The sequence below is a fragment of the Cheilinus undulatus genome, linkage group 7 (genome assembly GCF_018320785.1).
Source record: "Cheilinus undulatus linkage group 7, ASM1832078v1, whole genome shotgun sequence".
NCBI lineage: Eukaryota > Metazoa > Chordata > Actinopteri > Labriformes > Labridae > Cheilinus > Cheilinus undulatus.
Genome location: NC_054871.1, coordinates 29,858,209 through 29,881,077, shown reverse-complemented (window position 1 = coordinate 29,881,077; position 22,869 = coordinate 29,858,209). Strand labels below are relative to the sequence as shown.

At 38.8% G+C, this 22,869-nt stretch overlaps 1 protein-coding gene across 1 annotated transcript in view; it reads left to right on the top strand.

Moving 5' to 3' along the window:
* cpamd8 (C3 and PZP like alpha-2-macroglobulin domain containing 8) overlaps positions 1–22,869 on the top strand; it is a 74,303-nt gene that overhangs the window by 11,869 nt on the left and 39,565 nt on the right. The window contains exons 11-27 of the mRNA XM_041792162.1: positions 132–359; positions 512–682; positions 2,723–2,851; positions 2,970–3,168; positions 3,345–3,520; positions 6,506–6,655; positions 7,396–7,557; positions 7,658–7,800; positions 8,407–8,469; positions 11,502–11,733; positions 14,662–14,815; positions 16,938–17,068; positions 17,257–17,308; positions 17,468–17,766; positions 18,272–18,340; positions 18,426–18,582; positions 20,024–20,200. Coding sequence (XP_041648096.1) covers positions 132–359; positions 512–682; positions 2,723–2,851; positions 2,970–3,168; positions 3,345–3,520; positions 6,506–6,655; positions 7,396–7,557; positions 7,658–7,800; positions 8,407–8,469; positions 11,502–11,733; positions 14,662–14,815; positions 16,938–17,068; positions 17,257–17,308; positions 17,468–17,766; positions 18,272–18,340; positions 18,426–18,582; positions 20,024–20,200 — 2,692 coding nt within the window. The remainder of the gene's footprint in view (positions 1–131; positions 360–511; positions 683–2,722; positions 2,852–2,969; positions 3,169–3,344; positions 3,521–6,505; positions 6,656–7,395; positions 7,558–7,657; positions 7,801–8,406; positions 8,470–11,501; positions 11,734–14,661; positions 14,816–16,937; positions 17,069–17,256; positions 17,309–17,467; positions 17,767–18,271; positions 18,341–18,425; positions 18,583–20,023; positions 20,201–22,869) is intronic.

Sequence of the window (22,869 nt, the reverse complement as noted above, 5' to 3'; positions counted from 1 at the left end):
TTTGTGCCAATCCCCAAACTATTATTATGGCACAAACATGGAGCCTAATTATTATTGTGTTTGGAACCCTGGCACTAGAATTATGTTGTGCACACTCACACAGTAACAGATGACTCCTCTGCTCTTCCCAGATCAAAGGCTCTGCAAACTTCAGCCTGTGTGTCAAGGACATGATGCCCTTGGATGTAGCTGATCACTTCAGGGGCACCGTGAGCATTTGGGCATCAGTGACTAGCGTGGATGGAAGCAAGCAGACCACGTTTGATGATTCAACGCCCGTCCATAAACAGCTTATCGACATCAAGTACTCCAAGGACACACGCAAACAGTTCAAGCCTGGTCTTCCTTACAAAGGAAAGGTAAGACCTGTAACACTGTATGCACAAAACCTTGCAGCACTATCTGTTTCACTGAAGCAAAAAAAGAAAAAAACTTGCTTTAGTGATATATTTTCAGTATTGTTCCGCAAAATTAATTTAGCTCCTGTTGTTTGTTTACCTTCTTCCTGTAGATCGAGGTGACCTATCCTGATGGGAGCGCTGCTGATGGGGTCAAGGTGCGTGTCAAGGCAGAGCTGACCCCCAAAGACAACGTCTACACCAGCGAACTGATCTCAAAGGATGGCCAGGCTATCTTTGAGATCCCCTCCATCCCAACTGCTGCCCAGTATGTGTGGTTAGAGGTCAGTGATTGTTATGGTAGTACTGTAACAACATGATAATTTGATTGAATATGTATGAGTGGGGTTTGCTTTAATTAACTCTTTATGGGGCATTAACCCTTTAAGGGTCATTTTCCTTCGTGGCCTGCCCCCGACTCTCTGTGATATAGTAGAACCAGAAAGATTTTTCCCAGTCAACATCATAGAAAGTAATATCACACCATCTGACCAATCAGCAGTCGCCCGGAGCGTCTCAAACTTTCTGTTTCCTCCAGAACTGGAAAAATGCTGTTTTACATCTCTTTTGGTCCCAAACAAATGGCTCTTACATCGTAACTAAACATGATAAGATGATGAAATGTAAACATTATAAAGGTGAAACGTAGTGCTAAATGTCATGATAGGTTTTGTCTGCAGAGGATTTCTAGCAATTGCTGAAATTTTAGAGTGAAAAATGGAGGAACCATATTTGAACATATGCCTCTTTGGGGTATAAAATGGTGTTTATATTAACACATGTGACCAATTCATATAGAAACCCCTCTAAGGGTAACCTGGCATGCCAGATGGATTTGTTTCACACATCCATCTGGGAAACCACTCATAGACAGCGTTTGGGAAAGGGCAGAGCCTTTGAAAATAAAAAATGGATGAATGTCCTGTCGGGCCGATCAGAGCAACAAAACACATGACGTAGCCACTGCCGAGCTGCGCCCCTACCGAAGGAGTAAACTCCATAGAGAACTATATAACATGAACCATGGCGACTGTAGACATGTCAGTACATGATTTTTGTCATTTTTGATAAGAAAACAACTTACTGCTGTTCTTTGTTCTTCTTTTAACAAAGAAATGTGGTCAAGTTCTGATAAAACTGGCGCTTTAGCAGCATTCTTGATTAATAACTTATTATTATGTAGAATAACTGTACTCAGTGGTGAAGTTGGATGTTACCACTGGTTTGTAAAAACTGAAAGTGACCCAGTGGTACATTTTTCTTGTTAAAAGAAATTTTCAAGGTATAATAATCAAAATAGTTTTGATTTTTTTGGACAATGTTGTAACCTTATAACAGGTTTATTATACTTATGTGGATTATATCAGTATTTGTTTTTACTGGGAGTCGTATTTCTGCTTAGATAAATTTATGAAATTAATATTTATGATTTTTTTAAATGTTCTTTTTTCTTTTAAAGAAAAAAAGTTCTATGAATAGTGAGAAATACATTATTCTAGTCAGTTTAACAGTATAACAGATCTATTCAGTTTTAATGATATAAATCAGTCCTTAATTTATTGTGTGCCTCATTGCTGCTAAAATTCCCTTAGATATTCAGTATTTGTGATTACTATAGGTTTCCTGTTGGATTATAAGATACATCTGGTGGTACCACCTGACTCATACAGTATTATGAAGCCAGTCATGTATTGTCTTTAAAAGAGGTCAGAATCTAAAGGCAACCACATCATGTCTTTTAAAGTGAAAATTTTAATTGAAATAACTTTTGATGTGTAAATAAATACTCATTAGACTCTGTATGTGTTTATCTTCCATTATTAACATTTTGATATGCTTACACTTTATGGATTTTATTTATTTATTTATTTATTTATTTTTTACCATAAATGAGCAAGGAACCATATTTGGTCACTACGTTGAACTTGATTTTCACCATGATCATGGAGAAAAAATACTTAAGTGACAAAATAGTACTGGGATGTCCACGATAAATTCTAGGTTCTTAAATTTTGAATTTCCAAGTTTTCAATAAGTGCCCTGTAAAGGTTTAGTTTGTCTTCTTTACACTATGTGTTTTCGTTAGTTGAATCATATAAGACTATAGAGATGCAGGGTTTTACATTATTAGGCGTTATGTGTTTAATATGTCATTTAAAAATTTCACTGAATCAGCAAACTAAAATAAAAACTGCCTGAATGCCAAGAACCCTAAAACATGATGGAAGTTAAAGTCTTGAAGATAAACTTTCACAGCTGTAAGATGTTTCTTTTAGCTCATTTAATTATACTCATAAAATTCTATTTCCTCTTGTTTGTAATAGACCAAAGTGACATCCATTGATGGAAAGGCAGTAGGAGACCAGTACCTTCCCAGCTACCTGTCAATCAGCAGCTGGTACTCTCCCAGCAGGTGTCACATCCAGATTCAAAGCCCTAGTGCTCCTCTAAAGGTAAGTACCTTAGTAGAAATGTCTCAGCTAATTTCTTTGACTTTGGACTGTAATGCTGAGCACCAGTGCTGTTGCTAATTTGTTCAATCTTTTGGGTATGTTGTCCTTGTGTCTGTAGGTCGGCCAGGATGCAGAAGTTGCTCTCAAATCCACCTGTCCCTGTAACTTCACCCTACACTATGAGGTGACATCCAGGGGGAACATCATCCTGTCAGGCCAACAACCTGCAAACATGACCGCCTCACACAGAGAAAAAAGGGCTACAGTCATTTTTGACAAAAAAATTCACGCCACACAGTCCCCTCCTTCTTCCTCTGGTAATTATTATTTTTAACCCCCCTTTGTTGTTTTAATAGATGCAAGATGCACTTGATGTTTGATGCTTTTTTAACTAGAAGTTTAAACACATGGGCAAACCCCATCATCTCAAATATCCCAATCATCAGAATGCCTACAATATTTCATCCTTTTTTTTTTGCTATCACTCTTCCAGGTGTTGCAGGCTCCTCCTCCCAGGCTGAGATGGACAGCTGTGTGTCATATCTACAGTTCCCTGTTAGCCACAGCATGGCCCCCCTTAGCCGCCTTCTGGTGTACTACGTGAGGGAAAACGGTGAAGGTGTCACAGACAGTCTGCAAGTCCCTATCCAGCCTGTCTTTGAGAACCAGGTTTGTCGTTTTGGAACATAGAGCTTCTCTGTGCATTTTCAAACTTCTTCACAGCTTTATTCACTGCTTCCTCATGCAGATTATTGAAGTGCACATAGATGTGTGTGATCATAACTTTCTGATTTATTTCATGATTATTTACCATATATGCAAAAAAGAAAAGACAAGATCCTGTTTTAAGCTTTAACTTTTGCAGAGATAAGCATTTTTGCCACAGCATTTATTCTGGATATAAATGTGTTTTTATAGAAGTAAATTTTTTATGTAATAATTAATTAAAATGTGGCACAATATGTATACATTTTGGATGCAAACCCAAGTATCCACGCACCAGCTCTGTCCACAGTGTAATATCTGTAAACAAACAGCTGTGTTGGCCTGGGAGAGATCCCCAGTTCCTGCCTGCATTAGGTGGAGTTAACTCCCTGAAGTATTTACAGCTCCCTGGTATGCCATTACAACACTCTGTATGTGTGTTTCAGTGTGTGTGTGTGTTTGTGTGTAGGAGGGGGCTGTGAGGGCATGATTAGACAGAGGCTGTGCAGGCTGCAGGCAGATGAGTGGGGTCGTGACAGGAGAGGATGACAGGTTATGGAGTGGTGAAAGGAGGGCAGCGGAACTGATTAATGGGGCTAATTTGTGACTGCGTGCTGTTGAAAAACAGCTCTGATGTGTGAAAGTTTACAGCTGACTCTCGCCATCCCTCCTCTTTTAAAAGCTGGTAGTTTTCCACTCTGTCTTCAAGATCCTGGCCACATCTGAGTGTTTAGACCTATATGACTAAAGCTTTTCATTGTTTAAGATACAGACTCACAAATGCCGTTAGGCAACACCGCCAACTAGTGCTGAAACATTTAGTTATTGTTTTGATTAACTTGATAGACAAAAAAAAATGAGATGTGAACATTGTTTTATTCCACCTTATTCCTAGGGGCTCCACTGCAGGTATGGTTATGGTTGGAACTTCAGGTGATATAACGGACCAAAAAATAAATAAATAAAAAAAAAAAAACAAAAAAAAAAAACATATATATATGTATCTTTCTCCCAGTGGCTAAATATGGCGGCTAACCACCTATGTCAGTTGTTTTGAAAGGAACTCACCCTATTTAATTGTTTAAAATCAAACATCCTACTTATTACTAATACAAACAGTAATTTATAAGTATTTTTTCTAAAATGCTCAAGTTCTTGTACCTGTTTTTCTCTTCCTGGATGTACTAATGACCTGTACAAGTTAAATATGTGTCTTTAACAGCAGTAGTGTTTTATATGTGCTTTTTACACTCTGAATGCATCAGAGATGTGATTTTTTTATAAATTCCGGGATTCAGGATTTATTCACCTAAAGAGGTGACCACTTGAATCATGGATATTAATAAACACACATTACAAGGGAAGCTAGTTTGCGAAAAAATAAGAATTTCAGAATTTCCACAAGCTAATGGAGAAATGTTGACTTACGTCTGCTTAAGTATAGAAGGTCGTGTCCCACCTCCTTCAAATATTTAGAGCCTGAAACCTAAAAAAATAGCCAGAAAATTATCATTTTTTGGAACTGAGATGTTTATTTAACCTTCTACTGAAATCCGAACAAAGCAAAATTGCCATACAATTTCACTTTTGGGTTTTTTTGTTACGTTTAATGCGTTAGACATTTCTGGCAATTGGTAATCCACTGGAAGGCATTTTTTAAAATAATTTATCAGATTGTATAGAAGATATTTGTAAGGAAATTATTGTTTAGACAGAGGTCTCACAAAACTGTGTATCAAATGTGATACAGTCTTTAAAGGGTTAACTAAACCCAATTGTCTTTGTCACTGTGCAATTACTAATACAGAGCTTTACTGTATACTTATGTGTGTTATCTGAAGCAGTTTCTTCATATTTTTCTCTGTCTCCTTGATAGTAGAGAGCAGAGGAATAACAACATGATCACATTTGAGGTGTAACAGATGATTTTGCTATATATTTCTGTCTATGAATCGCTCTAATAATCAGGATAAGTGCCCCATCCCCACGGAAAATGCCAGTTTGACAGAAAGCACCAGAAGTCACACCCAGAATCAAGTAACGCCAAGTATCATGGGAGCTAGTAGTAAGGTAGACAAAAAAACAGGCAAAACTTTCTTTCTTTTTTTTTTTTTTTTTTAGTCAAACTTTGTAGGACCGCTCACACATAAAAGCGTGCTACACAAAATGCTTCACATAGAAACAGACAGAAAATTTTAACAGCACTTGGAGGTAATAAATAAAATGATAAAACTCAACCCAAAGAAGGTAATAAAATAACAAAAATAAAAAGGTAACTCTTAATTTGTTAGGTTATACATAAGACTAACATAGTACTGTCATATTCATGACATGACACTGTCACTGACATGAGGGAGGCTTTATGAGTGTGATATAATTGAACCAGTGACACTTAATGACATTATTCATAAATGCTCATAAAGTCTCCTTCATGTAAATGACAGGTGTTATGTCATAATAATCACAGCATCATGTTAGACTTATACAAACCCCATCAAATGAAGTATTGATAATAAAAAGATAAAATGAATAAATTAAATTAATTCAAATTAGTTTGGAAACTGTGAAATATGAGGAATCAACTAAGTAAAATAAAATCAGTAAATTGTGTCCAGACACAAAATAGATACAAGATTTAAAATGATTATTAGAGGAGTCTAAAGAAAATTAATAAGGCAAAATAAATTATCTAAATCAAAAGCTTGAATAAAATGGTAGATCTACTGGTATAGTTTATTTTTAAAGTACCTATTGTGAGTTCTGGGCATAAAATCAAAAAGCTCTTTTGCAAGTGCTTGTTTGAAACAGAACATGCACTTTTTTAATCATTGATTGGTTTGAAAATAATGCTTACTACTGCAGAGTTGAGGACTCTTTGTATTAATGCATGCTACTCTTCAGGGGTGCTTAGCTTGAAATTGTTTACTAATTCATGTCTGTTCTTTTAAGGTGTCTGTTACTCAGTCAGCTAATGAGTCGATGCCAGGAGACCCTGTCACCCTTCATGTTAAAGGAGAAAAAGGCTCCTGTGTGTGCGTCGCCACTGTGGATAAAAGTCTGTATCTCTTAAAGCCCGACTTCCAGATAAGTTCAGACAAGGTTGGTCCCAAATTTAAAGAGATATTTCTTCATGATCATGTCCATAATTTTCTCATGAATAGAGGTCTTTTGTTTAAGTGGTGAACTTTCTTTTTAAAGTCAAGCTTCGTATGTTTATCTTTACTGTAACTGTACATGTGTCGTTGCTTAATTAAAAAAAGAATAAGTCATGATTCTCAGAATCGAATTTTATTGCCAAGTACATTTTCACATACAAGGAATTTGACTTGGTGTTTGGTGCTAAACAGATAACATAAAAAAGAACAAAATATTAAGAGGCTAGAAACTTAAATAGATTATTATAGACAAATATGATAGTAAATATAATATGAATTACAATATAAATATCACAAGTATGTACAAAGGTGCAGAAGGAGAAACTGTATAGGAATGTAGGTGATTAGGTTATAGATAGGCAGACAGACAGGCAGACAGATACTTTATTAATCCTGAAGGAAATTCAAGATTATTAGTGCAATTCGAAATGCAAATATTATAGAAAGTATTTTTAAATCCACCTTTATAACATATAAAGAAGTATTTTACTTCTGTTTTTTATGTTCTTCCATGAATCAAGTATCAAGAATTCCTTAACTATCATAGAGGGGTGATTTGCTTTACAGCCTGCAGTATTACAGGAACTATCGCTCAAACTATAGAAAGGAATAAAAAACACTTGGGACACATCAGAAATACGTGCAAGTGATTGAAGGAGCCACAAATGTCTTCCCTCTGTGCAGGTGTTTAAAGAGCTGGCAGAATTTGATATTTCAGACACCTTTGGTATCCCCAAAGACGACGGACACTTCTGGTGGCCTGGACTATCGTCAAAGAGACGCCGGCGCTCCTCTGTGTTCCCGTGGCACTGGGACATCACCAAGGACGCGCGCTTTGCTTTCACAGTGAGAACACACTAAGTTAAAAACCTGCCTGTGATGTCAAAGGGAATTAAAAATGGTGATCTTGTATGTCTTTTTTTATTTCTCTGTATGTTTAACTCAGGAAACAGGGCTGGTTGTGATGACCGATATGGTGAGTTTAAACCACCGCCAGAGTGGAAGCATGTACACAGACGAGGCTGTTCCTGCCTTTCAGCCGCACTCCTCCACCTTAGTGGCCGCCATGCACTCTCGCCCCATGGCCAGGTAAAGCACCTTCTACAGCACAGGTAGAGAGAGAACCACACTGAACTCAGATATCCTTAGAAACACAACTTTATATGTTACAACCAAGCCCATACAGTTGATAATTTTGTATCAAGATATTCGCTCTAACAGTTTAGTGAATTCAAAGTGGAGGTGCTACTTTTTAAATCTCCCTGTCACTTCTTCCATTACACTCACATTAACTAGACCACACACAGCCACATAGGGAGGTTCTCCTCTGAAAACAATGAGAAAACAAACACATGAGAGAGTAGTAATTACCTAATGCTCCCAGGAATTATGTTCTGGTAATACACATTTCAGTATTTGTCATGCTTGGGTTGGACAAGGTCTCCAAAATGAGTAATGGACAAGCAGAGAAAAACATGACAAAAGAAATTAGCTTTGTTGGTTTGTCCATGTTTTCGATCTACATTTCTCAGTGCCACGAAATACCTCTCATGCTGGTGATAAACATTAAACACATGACGTGACTCTGAGATTGTCAGTGTGGAATTCAGAATAATACATTTTCCAATTAAGATGTTGTTTTTATTGTGAGCAGCTGAGGCCTTTTATTGATGTCAGCTTGTGTTTTGGTTGCAGAGTGGAGAAGCGTAGGCGTACATTTTTCCCAGAGACTTGGGTGTGGCACTGCCTCAATGTCAGGTATTTTAATTTTTGTCTAAATATTTTTCTTGTCTGTGCCTCTCTCTGTCTCTCTGTCTCTCTCTCTCTCTCTCTCTCTCTGTGAACATTTCTGTATGTGCATGTTATATGCCTGAGGCTGGAAATATCAGGCCTACCAGTTTGTCTATCATTACATGAGATTTAATCACAATCTGAGGTATTTAGTAGGTATGAAAATAAAGAAGAGAGGAAGAAGACAGGGAAGGAGGGTTAAGAACCTTTACAATATTTGAAAATTAAAGTGAGACGAGAGAAAGAAGACAGATAAACAGTTGTTTTTTTAAAGAAGTGAATCAAGATTAGAAGAAAATAAAGAGAAATAAGGACAAATGGGTATCTCCCAACAGGGAGGTCAGGGGATCAATCCCCAGCTCTTGCAGTCACATGTGGAGTTATCATTGAGCAAGACACTTAACACGAAATTACTCCCACTGCTGCATCAGTGGAGTATACATATGTTTGAATGGGATAAGTTGGTTCTGGTACATAGCTGCATACAAGTTATTTAACATCAACAACAGTAAAATTTAGTAAATAATAGAACAAATGTTTGTTGCCATAGCTAGGAAAATGAACCAAAGGCAGTTCAGCAGCTCTTTCTGAGTGGCAAACACAAAAAAATTGAACATAAAAATGCAGAAAACATTTAAAACATAACATATAAACAAAGTGGTTGAAGGCACTGTTGTCCTTAATCATTAAAAAAGTAGCTTAGTAGTAAAAAACAGTAACCACAACAATAACCAGTAATAAATATTTAGGTATTACTGCTTTTACTTTTACTAGTGCTGGAACAGCAACTTAGTCCAAAAATCCCTCAAACATGGCTTTCAAACAGGCATGTACTTTTACATGATATCCAGGGCTCTTAAAATAATTGAGATTAACTAAGGTCCATCATTAGCACCATTTTTTTTTTTAAATCAAGATTAATCACATTATTTATTGTCCCTTTTAGCACACTTTGGTTTAGCCACTGCAGTGTCTCCCTGCAGCAATAATGGTGTAAAATACATCCCCCACTGCTCCTTAATGTCTCATTTCACTTTAAAAAAAACTCCCCCACAGCTCAGTCAAAAGTCATCTGCACCTTACTTTATCAAAAATTTACCTTTTGGGGCGCGCCGGTAGTCGAGTGGTTAAGTGGGCAGCCTGGATTTCGAATCTGGCCTGAGGCCCTTTGCTGCATGTCTCTCCCCCACTCTCATCCCTGTTTCCAAGTCTATCCACTGTCCTCCTCTATCCAATAAAGGCATGAAAGGCCCAAAAACAAATCTTACAAAAATTTAAAAATAAATAAAATTACCTTTTACTGGTCACTTATTTTCTTACCAATCCATAACAACTTCCTTTTCCTGTAGTTAATTTCATGTTAAACCAGAGAGCTGGTCTGTGTCCAAACAGGAAGTTAGGTACCCTTAAGGCTGGCTCAGAAGACACAAATTCAGACAGATTTTGGCACGATTTTGGCATGACTGTCATTCCTGACAGACACTCTTGTTTTGTGACATAATCTGACTCATCTGAGTCTGAGCGTGTGTGGGACGTTTCTTATCATCTGACTACTGAAAGCACTTTTACACCTCAGGTACACTTACCCATTCACACCCTGATGGTGAAGGCTGCCGTGTAGAGTATCTATCAGTATTAGCTAATCCCATTTAGTCAAGTTCTTTCACATTCCCACACTGTGACGCAGTAGTCAGAGCAATTTGGGGTTAAAGCTGAGGTCAGACTACACAAGTTTTTAGTCTTATGATGGTCACTTTATCCAGTTAAGCGATCACGGACAAGTCAGGATAAATACCTCATTCCATGATGTTAAAGCAGGCCTGAATTGCTTGTTACAGGATGAAATATCTTCCAGCAGGGCAAGGAAAATTAATTTAATTTGCTTGAAATGAGATGTACTTGCTAATATAGATAGTCGTTTTACTCTAAAAGTAGCATATCTTTTGTTATTGATATTTTTTTTTGCCCATTATAAGTAGTGGAAGTCTTCTTTGGTATTTTATGACTTTTTCATTACATGGATTTGTCAGGAGATTGTGGCTGAAATAAGTTTGATATTATATTTATGACAAAAACTACACAAATGCTCTTGCTTAGGTGTATGTATACATACGTACATATATATGTATATGTATATATATGTATGTATGTATGCATATATTTTATTTTGTAGCTACAGGTCTTAGAGTTATGAAGGAAATTGAGCTATTTTGTTAATTCCAGCTTATTTACACTGACACATAAAGCTTCAGCAGTGATTAATATGCACTATCCTGAATTCAGAGAATTAATAAAATTAAAAGATAAGGATGAAGAGGTGTAAGAGAGGAGAGAGAAAATGTAGATATACTCTGGATTTGAGAGGATGGATTCAGCTCTCCATTCCCCAAATCTCACCCTCCTCTGGGTTTGAGTGTGCCTCATTTAATTTGGGCGATCTTGGAATGAACTTTCACTTTCTCAACAGCTCCATCCATTCATTTTACGCCAGTGTAAATGAACTGCCCATAGATTTCCATATGCTTGATTCCCTTGGATGGAACTTCAGCTCTGCCTAATTTCCTGTCATGTTCAAAGCTCTGATTTCCTTTAAAAGTCTATTAAAAAGGGATTTTTTTGGGCAACTTTGATCAAAAGGAAGGGCGTACATGGAGCTCTCCAAGTTTATTATGCCTTATGTCAGTTGGCCAAGACCAACGCTAAATATATGCTGCCAATAATGATCTCAGTCTGTTTAAATCAAAGAAAAAGATCAGGTCAACACCTGACTGTCCCTCCTGCATATCCATTTTTAAAGTGTTTGCTGTAGTTTCATTAGTGCAGGTGCTGCTGTTGACACAGGTGTTAGCATAAAAGTAATCTACAGTGATTCATCAAAGCCTCTCCTTGTAGTCTGGGCCTTTTTATTGCACTGAAATCATTATTATTATTATTGCAGTAATCTTTTAATTTTGCTGTCCAGTCAAATAATGTTGTGTGCCAACATGTGTCACTCACAGCTCTGACACCGGGGAAGCTGAGCTACGGTTAGATGTGCCGGATTCGATCACCACCTGGGTGACGGACGCTGTTGGCCTGTCTGAAGAAAAGGGACTGGGCTTAGCAAAGAGAACAGAACTCCGTACCTTTAAGCCCTTCTTTGTTGACTTCACATTACCCTACAGCTTAATCAGAGGAGAGCAGACCAAAGTTCCTCTCACTGTCTACAACTACCTGCCAACCTGTGCTGAGGTAAGACGATGAGGAAAAAAGACGGAAAACAGTGGCACATATGTATTCATATGACAGAGTCTGATGAGTTAGCTGGGAGAGAAGGATACCACAATGAAATAACAATCACATAGTTATATTTTCAACTACTGTCAAACAGAAACTGACTTTTGAGATGCCAAAGCCTTATTCTAGCTTTGGTGACTAAGACTATTGACGACTGAAAATGTGTCAGCACTTCAGTCCCTGTGACAAATCTTTCTATGGTTCAGATTCTCACTCTGTCTGACAATTGAGCTTTTAATAGCTCAAGGTTTAAAATGTGTTGTAAAATCATGACAAGTGTGACCATAAGATCCAGACAATGTACATGAAGCAACTTTTAGTGAAAGGACCACAATATTTATCACTTTTCTCTTTTCATATGTTTACAAACATCATATAGAGGACAAACAACTTATATGCCTCATTCAATATGTTGGGTCAAAAGAAAAATCTGGTCACATTTATAGTAATGAGTTGTGATTTTACTATATTATATTTGAAATGGTATACATACATCTAACAGTAAGTGCATCCTAAGAAATGGGGCTAAATCCATATAATGGTAGATTTATCATTCATTTTTTCCGTGTTATAAAATGCCTATAAAAAGTACTCTCCCCCTTGGATGTTCTACCCTTTTAGTAATTTCATAAATCAACCATGGTTAATATTATTAGGCTTTTTGATGAAAATAAACAAAAATGTCTTTAATGTCAAAGTGAAACCGATTCCTACAAAGTGGTGTCAATTAAACAAAAATATGTAAGGTGAAATAGGTGACTGCATAAATATTAACCCCCTTTAAAGTGACTGACCTAATTCAAAAGAGATCTAGCCAATTGGTGCTAGTAGTCTCACAGCTACTGAAATTAGGATCACCTGAGTGCAGTAAATGCGTCTCATGTGATACAAGTATAAAGACACCTGTGTCTGGAAGGTACAGTCACTGGTTAATCAGTACTCCTGGTTAACATTACACCATGAAGACAAAAGAACACATCAAGCAACTTGGAGAAAAGTACAAGACAGGAGACAGATACAGAAAAATTTCTAAGGCACTGAACATCCCCCAGAGTTCAGTTAGTTCAGTTAGGAATGTGGCACATATGTAAATCTGTTTAGATCAGGCTGTCCTCACAAACTGAGTGATCATGCAAGAAGGAGACAGGCGAGAAAGACCAACAAGCCACCTATGACAACTCTGAAGGACTTTCAAGCTCCTGCATACAAGAACTGTTTCCTGGCTTTTTCCCCTCGTCAAAGCTTTATGGAAGAGTGGCAAAGAGAAAGCCACTGTTGAAGAAAACTATTAAATGTTGACCATAGTTCGCCAAAAGGCATGTGGGAGACTCCATGGTCAAGAGGAATAAAGTTCTTTGGTCCAGTGAGACTAAAAACGGTGCTTTTTGGCCAACAGACAAAACACTATAATTGGCAAACACTGCATATCCCCATAAACACACCATCCCCACTTTGAAGCACAGTGGTGTCAGCATCATTCTGTGGGGATGCTTCTCTGCAGCCAGCCCTGGAAGGCTTGTAAAGGTAGAGGATAAAATGAATGTGGCAAAATATAAAAAAATCATGGATGATATTCTAATTCAGTATGCAAGAGAGGTACAGTTTAGGGACAGATGTATTTCCCAGAAAGACAGTGACATGAAGCATTCAGCAAAAGCTACACAGAAACAGATAAAGACAAGAAGGTGAATGTTCTGGAGTGGCTGAGTCAAAGACTAGACCTCAATCCACAGTAATAGAGAATTTTTGGCTGGACTTGAAATAGGCTATTCACACCTGATCTCAGTGCAACTTGACAGAGCTTGAGCAGTTTTTCAAAGAAGAGTGGAGTAAAATTGCAGTACCCAGATGTGCAAGCCCTATTCTGAAAGGTAGTACTATAAAAAGTCAATCAATCTTAGTTTGTACTCAGATAATTGAGAGGTAGCTCTCATTCACAATGATCAAGTGTCACTTAAAGAACAAAAAAGTGTTTTGTTAAGCAAGATCAATTTCAGTTCTTTCAAGTTATAATGCAAGCTGACTTTTCTGCTTCACAGAAAAGTCAATTTAACTGTTGTATACCACCTCAGATGATGTTAATCTTAAAGATCATTCAAATCTGAACAAGATATCATTCATTTGAAAACATGAAAACTCTACATTTTGTGCTTTTACACTTCACTACAACATACAAACCGCTGTGATTGCCTATAAGATTTTGTCTTACTCATTTCTTAACAGTGTGATAAAAAGGGACATGGTTTGTTATGAAATACTTGCATGTAGGCAAGCTGAAAGGGATTCAGGGATAAGAAGCGGTGGCCAAAGGAAGCACAGGTTTGAGATGATCCCAGATGTATTTTTGAGTGTTCACTTTGAAAAGCCCTCTAAACTCTGTTTTGGCTTTAATTGGGTCCATCCTGCGCTCCTCTCAGATGACATCATGATGTTTGTAGATGAGCCTGTTAAATGGCCTGTGCGTGTGTTGCCCTGATGTCATGTTAGGTGAACATGCAAACCAGCGTAGCCCTTCCTTTGATGTCTACCCCAGCAACATGTGATTCCTATATTTTCTGCTCAGTTATTTACGACTTGTGGCGTGTGGATGAAGAACAGTTAAAAGATCACTCCGCATTATGGAGCCCTCTGTGAAAATTGGACGATGAGTGGAACTTAATCCTTCAGGGAGCTGGAGAAGCATGAGTCAGACAGCATGGAAAATTCACAATGTGATTTTAAAAATTCTCAATCGCTTTGAGAGCTTTGAGGAGAACACGCTATATGAGGGAGGGGCGTGCCATGAGAAATGATGTCATTGTGGCTTGTCAGAGGAGATCAATTGCCTTTGATTTGTCTCTTCCTCTCCTCTTTTTTTCTCTCTTCCCATCTTTTCTCTCACAGGTTCATGTTAAAGTCTCCGTTCCAAAAGGCATTAAGTTTGTTGGTCACCCTGGAAAACACCACCTGACCAGAAAGAAGTGTGTCGCTCCTGGAGAGGCTACACCAACATCCATTGTGCTGTCTTTTACTGAACTGGGGTTCGCAAACATCACAGGTAACAAGAATAAACCAAGTAAATAACAAGCCATGTCCTAGCATTCTTACCTGTTTCTGATCTTTTTTATGTGCTTTTCATTTGGATCTAGAGCAATATGGGTCATGCTCAATATGAGAGATGTTGCACTGGCTGCATTATTATTATATATCATTTCATTTATTTTCATTAAGTCCCATTTTGAAACATAATACAAAGTTTTGTATTGTGTAGTTTCACATAGTATCTCATCCCATAGTATCATAATGATAGGTATCATTAAATACAGCATTGTTTGATTATGCTCTGGTTTGGTGAGGTATGGTATTGTACCACACACTAACGTATCTATCATATCATGTGCTGTTATGCCATGTCTCATATTGTGTCCTGTCATATATCGTGTACCATATCATATTATATCATATTGTACATATCGTATCTTGTGGTATGGTATCATATCATATAATTTTGTATCATATTGTATAGTACTGTATCATATCATATCATGTCATATCTCATATATCTCATCGTAATATATCATATCATGTATCTAATATGTAATATTTAATTGTATCATATTATTTAGTCAAGTTTGGTATGGTCTGGCCTGGAGTCACATTGCAATAAATTGGATTAGATTGTCTCCCATTAAATTTCTGTACATTGAATTAATTGTTTCCTATTGTACCCTATTGAATTACGTTAATATAATCGTATCGTATTATAATTGTATCGTATTGTATCATATCGTTTCCTATCCTATCCTATCCTATCCTATCCTATCCTATCCTAACCTGTCCTATCCTGTCCTATCTTATCCTATCTTATCCTATCCTATCCTGTCTTATCCTATCCTATCCTGTCCTGTCTTATCCTATCCTAGCTTATCCTGTCTTATCTTATCCTGTCCTATCCTATCCTATCCTATCACACTGTAACTTCTTGTATGCTATGGTGTGGTATAGTATTGTATCTAGCATATACAATTGTAATGCATCCCTTTTTATCCTGTCATATCTTATCACATTGGCAAGTGTAAGGCGTTTGTCATCTCTAATAATAATTACTAAAATTTGTCCACCCATACATTTACACTGATGGCTTAGCTTTATATTTACTGATCGGTATGACATAATGCTAGAACAGCATAAAAACAAATATTTTACTGTCCCACAGTTCCTGTTACAAGATCAGGGGGGAAATAGCTTTTTTGAGGATCTCAGGTGAAAAATACAGTTTGAATAATGCTAATTCATGGCAAATGTGCTATCTGTTATCTTAATTGGCATGTAACTTAAAACAGCAGCCTTTCATAGGGATGCCAGTTCCCTCAGTAGGATGCCTTTCAAAAAAAGGCGAGCTTTTGACTTGAGAGATCTCTGCTGGCCAAGAAGCAGAGCTGTGTGTGATCTGGTCACTCATCCAGAGTTACAAACAGGCTCCTCTAGAGCGCATGTGAGAACAAAGCAGGCCGGCAGTGGGGGAGCAAGCAGAGCTGTGCTGTGACACTCAGTGGCATGTTGATGAGTTTGCAGGTCACTGGCGGTCAATGGGCCCCCCATGGCCCCACTCCTAGTCCTCTGGCCCCTTGCCTTTCCTTTTCAGTACACACATACAAAGAGACGCCACTGGCACAGGGCCACTTTTACAACGTGCTCCACAAGAGAACTGGGAGTCCTCGAATGACTATGTTTGTCCTGTGTAACATATGATGATGTCCACAAAAGACTCTCGAGCTATGGGATTTCCAGGTCTGGCCTTTTTTACACAAAGGGCAACTTGTTCATATTTCATTAAGTTTCACCTAAGTGTCCAGATTTAACAAACATTGTCAACTAGTAGTCCCAGTTTGTAGGAAATCCATCTTAACGATTAAGAACAATATGAACTGCTGCAAACACCAAAGATATTGATGCAAACCTGCCAATAAATCACATAGTCTTTTAAAGATAAAAGGCATAAAATCTAAACCTATTGTGGATTTGGATAGCAATATGCCACCTTTGCATGATCTCAGTGTTTGATTCAGGCCTGAGGACTGGCAAAGGTAATTTCTAGACAAGAAAAGGAGTGACAGTTTTGACAATTTCTGACAATTTTAGCAGCAAAATGAATTCCTCTCTCCTTTTTTCCCTTATAGCACGTGCACTTGCCTACAGTGAACTGAGCTGCTGTTCAGATGGACTCCAGCCTGGCAAAACAGGCAATGACGTAGATGAAAGAAGGACCCCAATCGGCCTGGACTATGTACGCAGGACCGTCCAAGTGGAAGTAAGAGAGCTGATAGGTTTTTTTTCTCACATAATTGAATTATTTAATTGACTTATGCACAGATTGTATTTAGCAATATGGGTAAACACTGATGATGTTATCTACCCAAATATTTTTTTTTGTAATTTACCCAGCCATTTCTTTTTTTTCTGGTGGCTGTCTGTCTCTCCTTCTCACTCTCATTTTAGCCAGAAGGTCTGCCCAGAGAGTACACTTACAGTGTCTTCTTCTGTCCTAATGGTCAGTATGGATAGAAGTATTCCCTCCCAATGAGGAATCACAGTTGTCCTTTTAAATTCCCTCCCTCATTAGAGTTCTGAATATTTTTATATTTTATTCTTTGCTAGCTTGCTGTCTCAGCTGTCAGTGTCACTAAACCTGAACTATTCCCATTCTCAGAGAGAATCCACATTTCCACCCCCAACAAGTATGAGTATCAGTATGTGAAAAAGCCAGCCAGGATGAACCAGTTCCAAGTGGCAGTGAAGACCCACAACGATGCACACTTTGCCCTCTCTGCTAGCCCACATGACAGTGCAGAGATGCTGGAGATCGTACTCGGGGGAAGGCAGAACACTCGCTCCTGGATCTCTGTGGGAAAGATGGGTGATCCTTTGGTTAGTGCCTCCACTCCCGGCATCCTGTCTTGGGATGAGTTCCGCAGCTTCTGGATCAGCTGGAAGGGAGGCGTGGTACAAGTAAGGAGATAAAGGAACCATACAGATGGAAAATAGACAAGAGAGATGATACAATGCCTTTGACATATGAAATTCCCCCCAAAAGTATGGTAGTGATTTAGTGTGAGAGAATTTAACAACTGATTGAATGTTGCACAGTTAAGAAATATTACATGGATGCCTCAAAGTAAGTCAAGTGTGTAACAACTCAGCTCACTGTACCGTCTGTGAATCAGAAAGACTTTTAACTGGCATACCTTCCATAAGGTCAGTCTTAACAGGCTGTTGTCAGTGGGGACACTCGGTGATCCATGTCCTTATACTTGCATGGATCCTTTGGCTGCCACACTTCTCCACAGCCACAGCATCAGCATCACATCTTTATAGCAAACTGTAACTAAAAGCCTTTATACTGTCGTAAGTTCATTGTGATTATGCAATTAAACTGTAATAACAAATTATTTCAGGGAGTAGTAAGAGAAAGAACACAAACAAATGGTCCTCTAACCATGACTCTTCTCTTTAGGTGGGCCATGGGGTACATCCATCCAATGAATCAATCATCCTCCAGTGGGCTGGCCAGTTCCCTGGACAGGTCTGACTCTTTATGCCATAAATACTTCGGTTTAAGAAGTTTAACTTTATAGATCATTTAAACATCATTTAATTTGGCCTTCCAGGTGCGTCACATTGGATTCTCAACTGGCTGGGGCTCAGTTGGGGAGTTTAAAATCTGGAGGAAGGAAGACTCTGATGAGAACCACAACGAGGCATTCACTCTTGGGGTCCCACACAACATGGTGCCTGGATCTGAGCGGGCCACTGTGTTTATGATAGGTAAACTTTTTTATTTATGCTGGCATGCATTCATATGCTGTGCAAAAAACATTCAGTTACACAGCATTTCTGTTAACTTTTGATTGTATCTAAAATTCTTGACCTTAATTTGAGTTAAAATAGAAACCTAAATTAATAGTTCATTTAAAGATTACTGAATAAGGAAAATCTACATTATATTGCCAAAAGTATTCGCTCACCTGCCTTGACTCGCAAATCAACTTAAGTGACATCCCATTCTCAATCCTTAGGGTTTAATATGACGTCCACCCTTTGCAGCTATAACAGCTTCAGCCTTCTTCTGGGAAGGCTTTCCACAAGGTTTAGGAGTGTGTTTATGGGAATTTTTGACTATTCTTCCAGAAGCGCATTTGTGAGGTCACACTGATGTTGGACGAGAAGGCCTGGCTCTCAGTCTCCACTGAATTCATCCCAAAGGTGTTCTGCCGGGTTGAGGTCAGGACTCTGTGCGGGCCGGTCAAGTTCATCCACACCAAACTCTCTCATCCATGTCTTTATGGACCTTGCTTTGTGCACTGGTGCACAGTCATGTTGGAACAGGAAGGGGCCATCCAAAATCTCTTGGTATGCTGAAGCATTCAGAGTTCCTTTCACTGGAACTGAGGGGCCCAGCCCAGCACCTGGAAAAAAAAACCCACACCATGATCTCCCCTCCACCAAACTTTACACTTGGCACAATGCTGTCAGACAAGTACTGTTCTCCTAGCAACCGCAAAACTCAGACTCGTCCATCAGATTGCCAGATGGAGAAGTGTGATTTGTCACTCCAGAGAATGCATTTCTACTGCTCTAGAGTCCAGTGGCGGCGTGCTTGACACCACTGCATCCGACTCTGCAATGTACTTGGTGATGTATGGCTTGGATGCAACTGCTCGGCCATAGAGACCCATTCCATGAAGCTCTCTACGCACTGTTCTTGAGCTAATCTGAAGGCCACATGAAGTTTGGAGTTCTGTAGTGACTGACTCTGCAGAAAGTTAGTGACCTCTGCGCACTATGCACCTCAGCATCCGCTGACCCCGCTCCGTCTTTTAATGTAGCCTACCACTTCATGGCTAAGTTGCTGTCATTCCCAATCGCCTCCACTTTAATATAATACCACTGACAGCTGACTGTGAAATATTTAGGAGCAAGGAAATTTCAGGACTGGACTTGTTGCACAGGTGGCATCCTACCACAGTACCACGCTGGAATTCACTGAGCTCCTGAGAGTGACCCATTCTTTCACAAATGTTTGTAGAAACAGTCTGCATGCCTAGGTGCTTTGTTTTAGATACCTGTGACCATGAAAGTGATTGGAACACCTGATTTCAATTATATGGATGGGTGAGTGAATACTTCTGGCAATATAGTGTAATTCAAAAGAAGACTATTTTGAAATGAGTAGAAATATCCATATCTATCTGTGTGCCTTTATTAGGGGATGTTATGGGACCGACTCTCAATAATCTGGACAAGCTGTTGCGACTCCCTTTTGGATGTGGGGAGCAGAACATGATCCACTTTGCCCCCAATGTCTTTGTTCTCAAATACCTTCAGAAGACCAGGCAGCTCAGCTCTGAGGTGGAGAATGAAGCGACAGACTACCTGCTGCAAGGTAAGGAAACTGAAACTCAGCACCTTTTATGTTTCCATGTTGCACTCATAGAGCAACTTTTAATGTAAAGTCACTCTCATAGGTTCAAGATTACCCTTGATCACTTTCAGTTTTGATAATCAGCCTCATAGTAGTTTGCTTCTTTGATTTTTCTTTAGAATCATTTAAAATGTGTCCAGTAAAATGTTCAAACATGAAGATATTTTCTAGAGGTGGGTTGTCAGGAGTTTTAAGAACTGTAATTTGATGCAATCTGACCACTTGTCATGGTAAAACCTGAATCAGTGATCCAGTATTTGACACTTGAGTACCTACACATCTGACCCCCATAACTGATGACATGTGTATCTAAAGATGTGCTGAATTCACGCTCACAGACTTACCTCCAAGTGGCCTGGAACTGTTTAAACAGAGGGAAGAAAAGGGTCAATTATGCTCTCAAAGTGTGCCCTGAATCTCAACAAGTCAAATCCCCTCAGGCCTGACTATGCACAAAGTGACTTAATGTTGAACGGAAGGAATGTTTCCTAACTGCTGGCAAGTTGTGCATTGTTGTTGAGTTTTTCTGGAAACTATTGGAGTGAAGTTTACCTTGGATAGCTGATTTTGTTTGTGGAACCCTGGATTTCAGAGGAGCCTTGGTCTGGCTGGCAGTTAATACTTTGGATCACAGATTGGAACATGGATGTTGTTATTCAGAGTTAACCAGACCAATCTTTTCTCCTCCTCCTCTCTTTCCCCACATTTATACACACTCCCACTCTTTCAGTAGCTCTTGTGAGACTTTTTCCAGCCATTCAAAGGACAGGCCATCCTGCAGATGGATGTTAGAAAGTTGTGCACAAGCCGTGGACAGGTGATGAAGTCCAGTTGTCCTATTTTCAAATGCATCATCAGAGATGACCTCTGGGTTGACCTTGAGGAAGAGGAAATGTGTGATCCCTACTTGGAAAAAAAAAGCTTTCTGCACCATTTGTTTGTTGTAAATTATGGTGGTTTTACTTTACAGACAAACCCATGCCTGAGTACACTTGACCTCCAAGTCCAGGTCATTTTATCATTGTGAGCACAAGCGTACCATAATCAGGCATACTGCGCTTGTAGAGGTGGTCTTTGGCTGGTTGTATGTGGACTCTGGCATGGTACACAGGAGTGCTAAGGAAGTGAGAACTGGGTACCTCTCAGCAAGGCAATTAAAACCATCTCCTTTCTCTTCAAAAACCATTGTATCCACCCAGTATAGGCCCATTTTATCCCCTAAACTGCACGGTAGATGAGCCCAGAAGAAGGTCATTGTTGGCTTCTGAAAAATAATGAAAACATCCATGGGAGCCTGCAGGATGGACTCCATTGTTTGGATGGAGCATACACAAATGTTGGCTCAAGTGGTTGCCATGGTTGTCTCTTCTTCCTTCCGCTTCTCTGTGCATACTGCCACCTACTGTATTGAACACATATGCAAGTATACTCAGGCATGGAACCATGCGTCTATGTGAAAGCTAACCACCTGGGAAGAGGGGAGCAATCATGTTTAGGCAGGGTACAAAACAATCATGCCTCATGTGAAATTACCCTTCAGACTATTCTTGAAATGATTACCATTATGCCATTACACTGTCATCCAAACAACAAATTTGTCATGTTCTTCTAAATAGAAATGCACAGATGGTATTTTAAAAGTTATGCCTAGGCATAGTTTGCCCTGCATAGCACAGCTATTGTCATTTACCTGCAGATTGATGCAATCCCTCAAACTTTGGAACCCTGTGCACTTCCAAAAACACCAGAACCATTTACTCATGCTTAGGGCAAGTCTAGTCTATGTCTGCGAATAAATTTAGAACAAAAAGTAAGAAAATTGGTGTTTGGTAGATTATTTCTTTGTTGTAACAATGCTTCTTGGCAATAAATCTTATACTGTTAGATAGCGATGCACGATATTATCAATTATTGGTATCGGCAGATGTTAGCTTAGCAAGGCAAATATCGTTATCAGCGGATATCAAACTTTCTGCCGATATCTACATCCGATATTTTGCCTGTGTATTTCAGCATGTATTGACTGTAAATGTTGTCCATATACAGTATACTAATAGATTAGTGGAGTTTTAGGCTGAACCAACAAATCTTTGTCCCTTGAGGTCTTTGTCTTTATTCATCCTCATTCTTAAAACTTTAAAGGATTTTTTAAGGACTTAAGTTTGTTTCCTTGGTCATCCTCAAACCTTAAAGTGTGTCCAAAAGGACTAAAATTTCTTGTCTGAAAACTTTTAAATATCAGTATCAGTATGGGTATCGGCTAAGATAAATCTGTAAATATCGGCATATCGAATATCAGCAAAAATCCAATATCGTGCATCCCTACTGTTAGAAAGCCTGTTTATTTCCCTTTTAAATGGTGCCACATGTATAAGTAACATGCATTTGTGGGATGAGCAGCAGAGCTGAGTATGCCAAATCTATATAATCTTCTGTCTTCTACCAAATCTACCATTGATCTTCACCGTCAAGCCTGTTTGCATTAGTGTTTGGCAACATGTGCACTGGGACCCAAGGAACGTTATGTTCAGTGATGAGTCCAGATTCTGCCTACAGCAGTTGGATCAAAGTGTGGAGAAGATGCTGAGAATGCTATGCTGATTTCTGCACCGATAGAGTAACATCTTTTG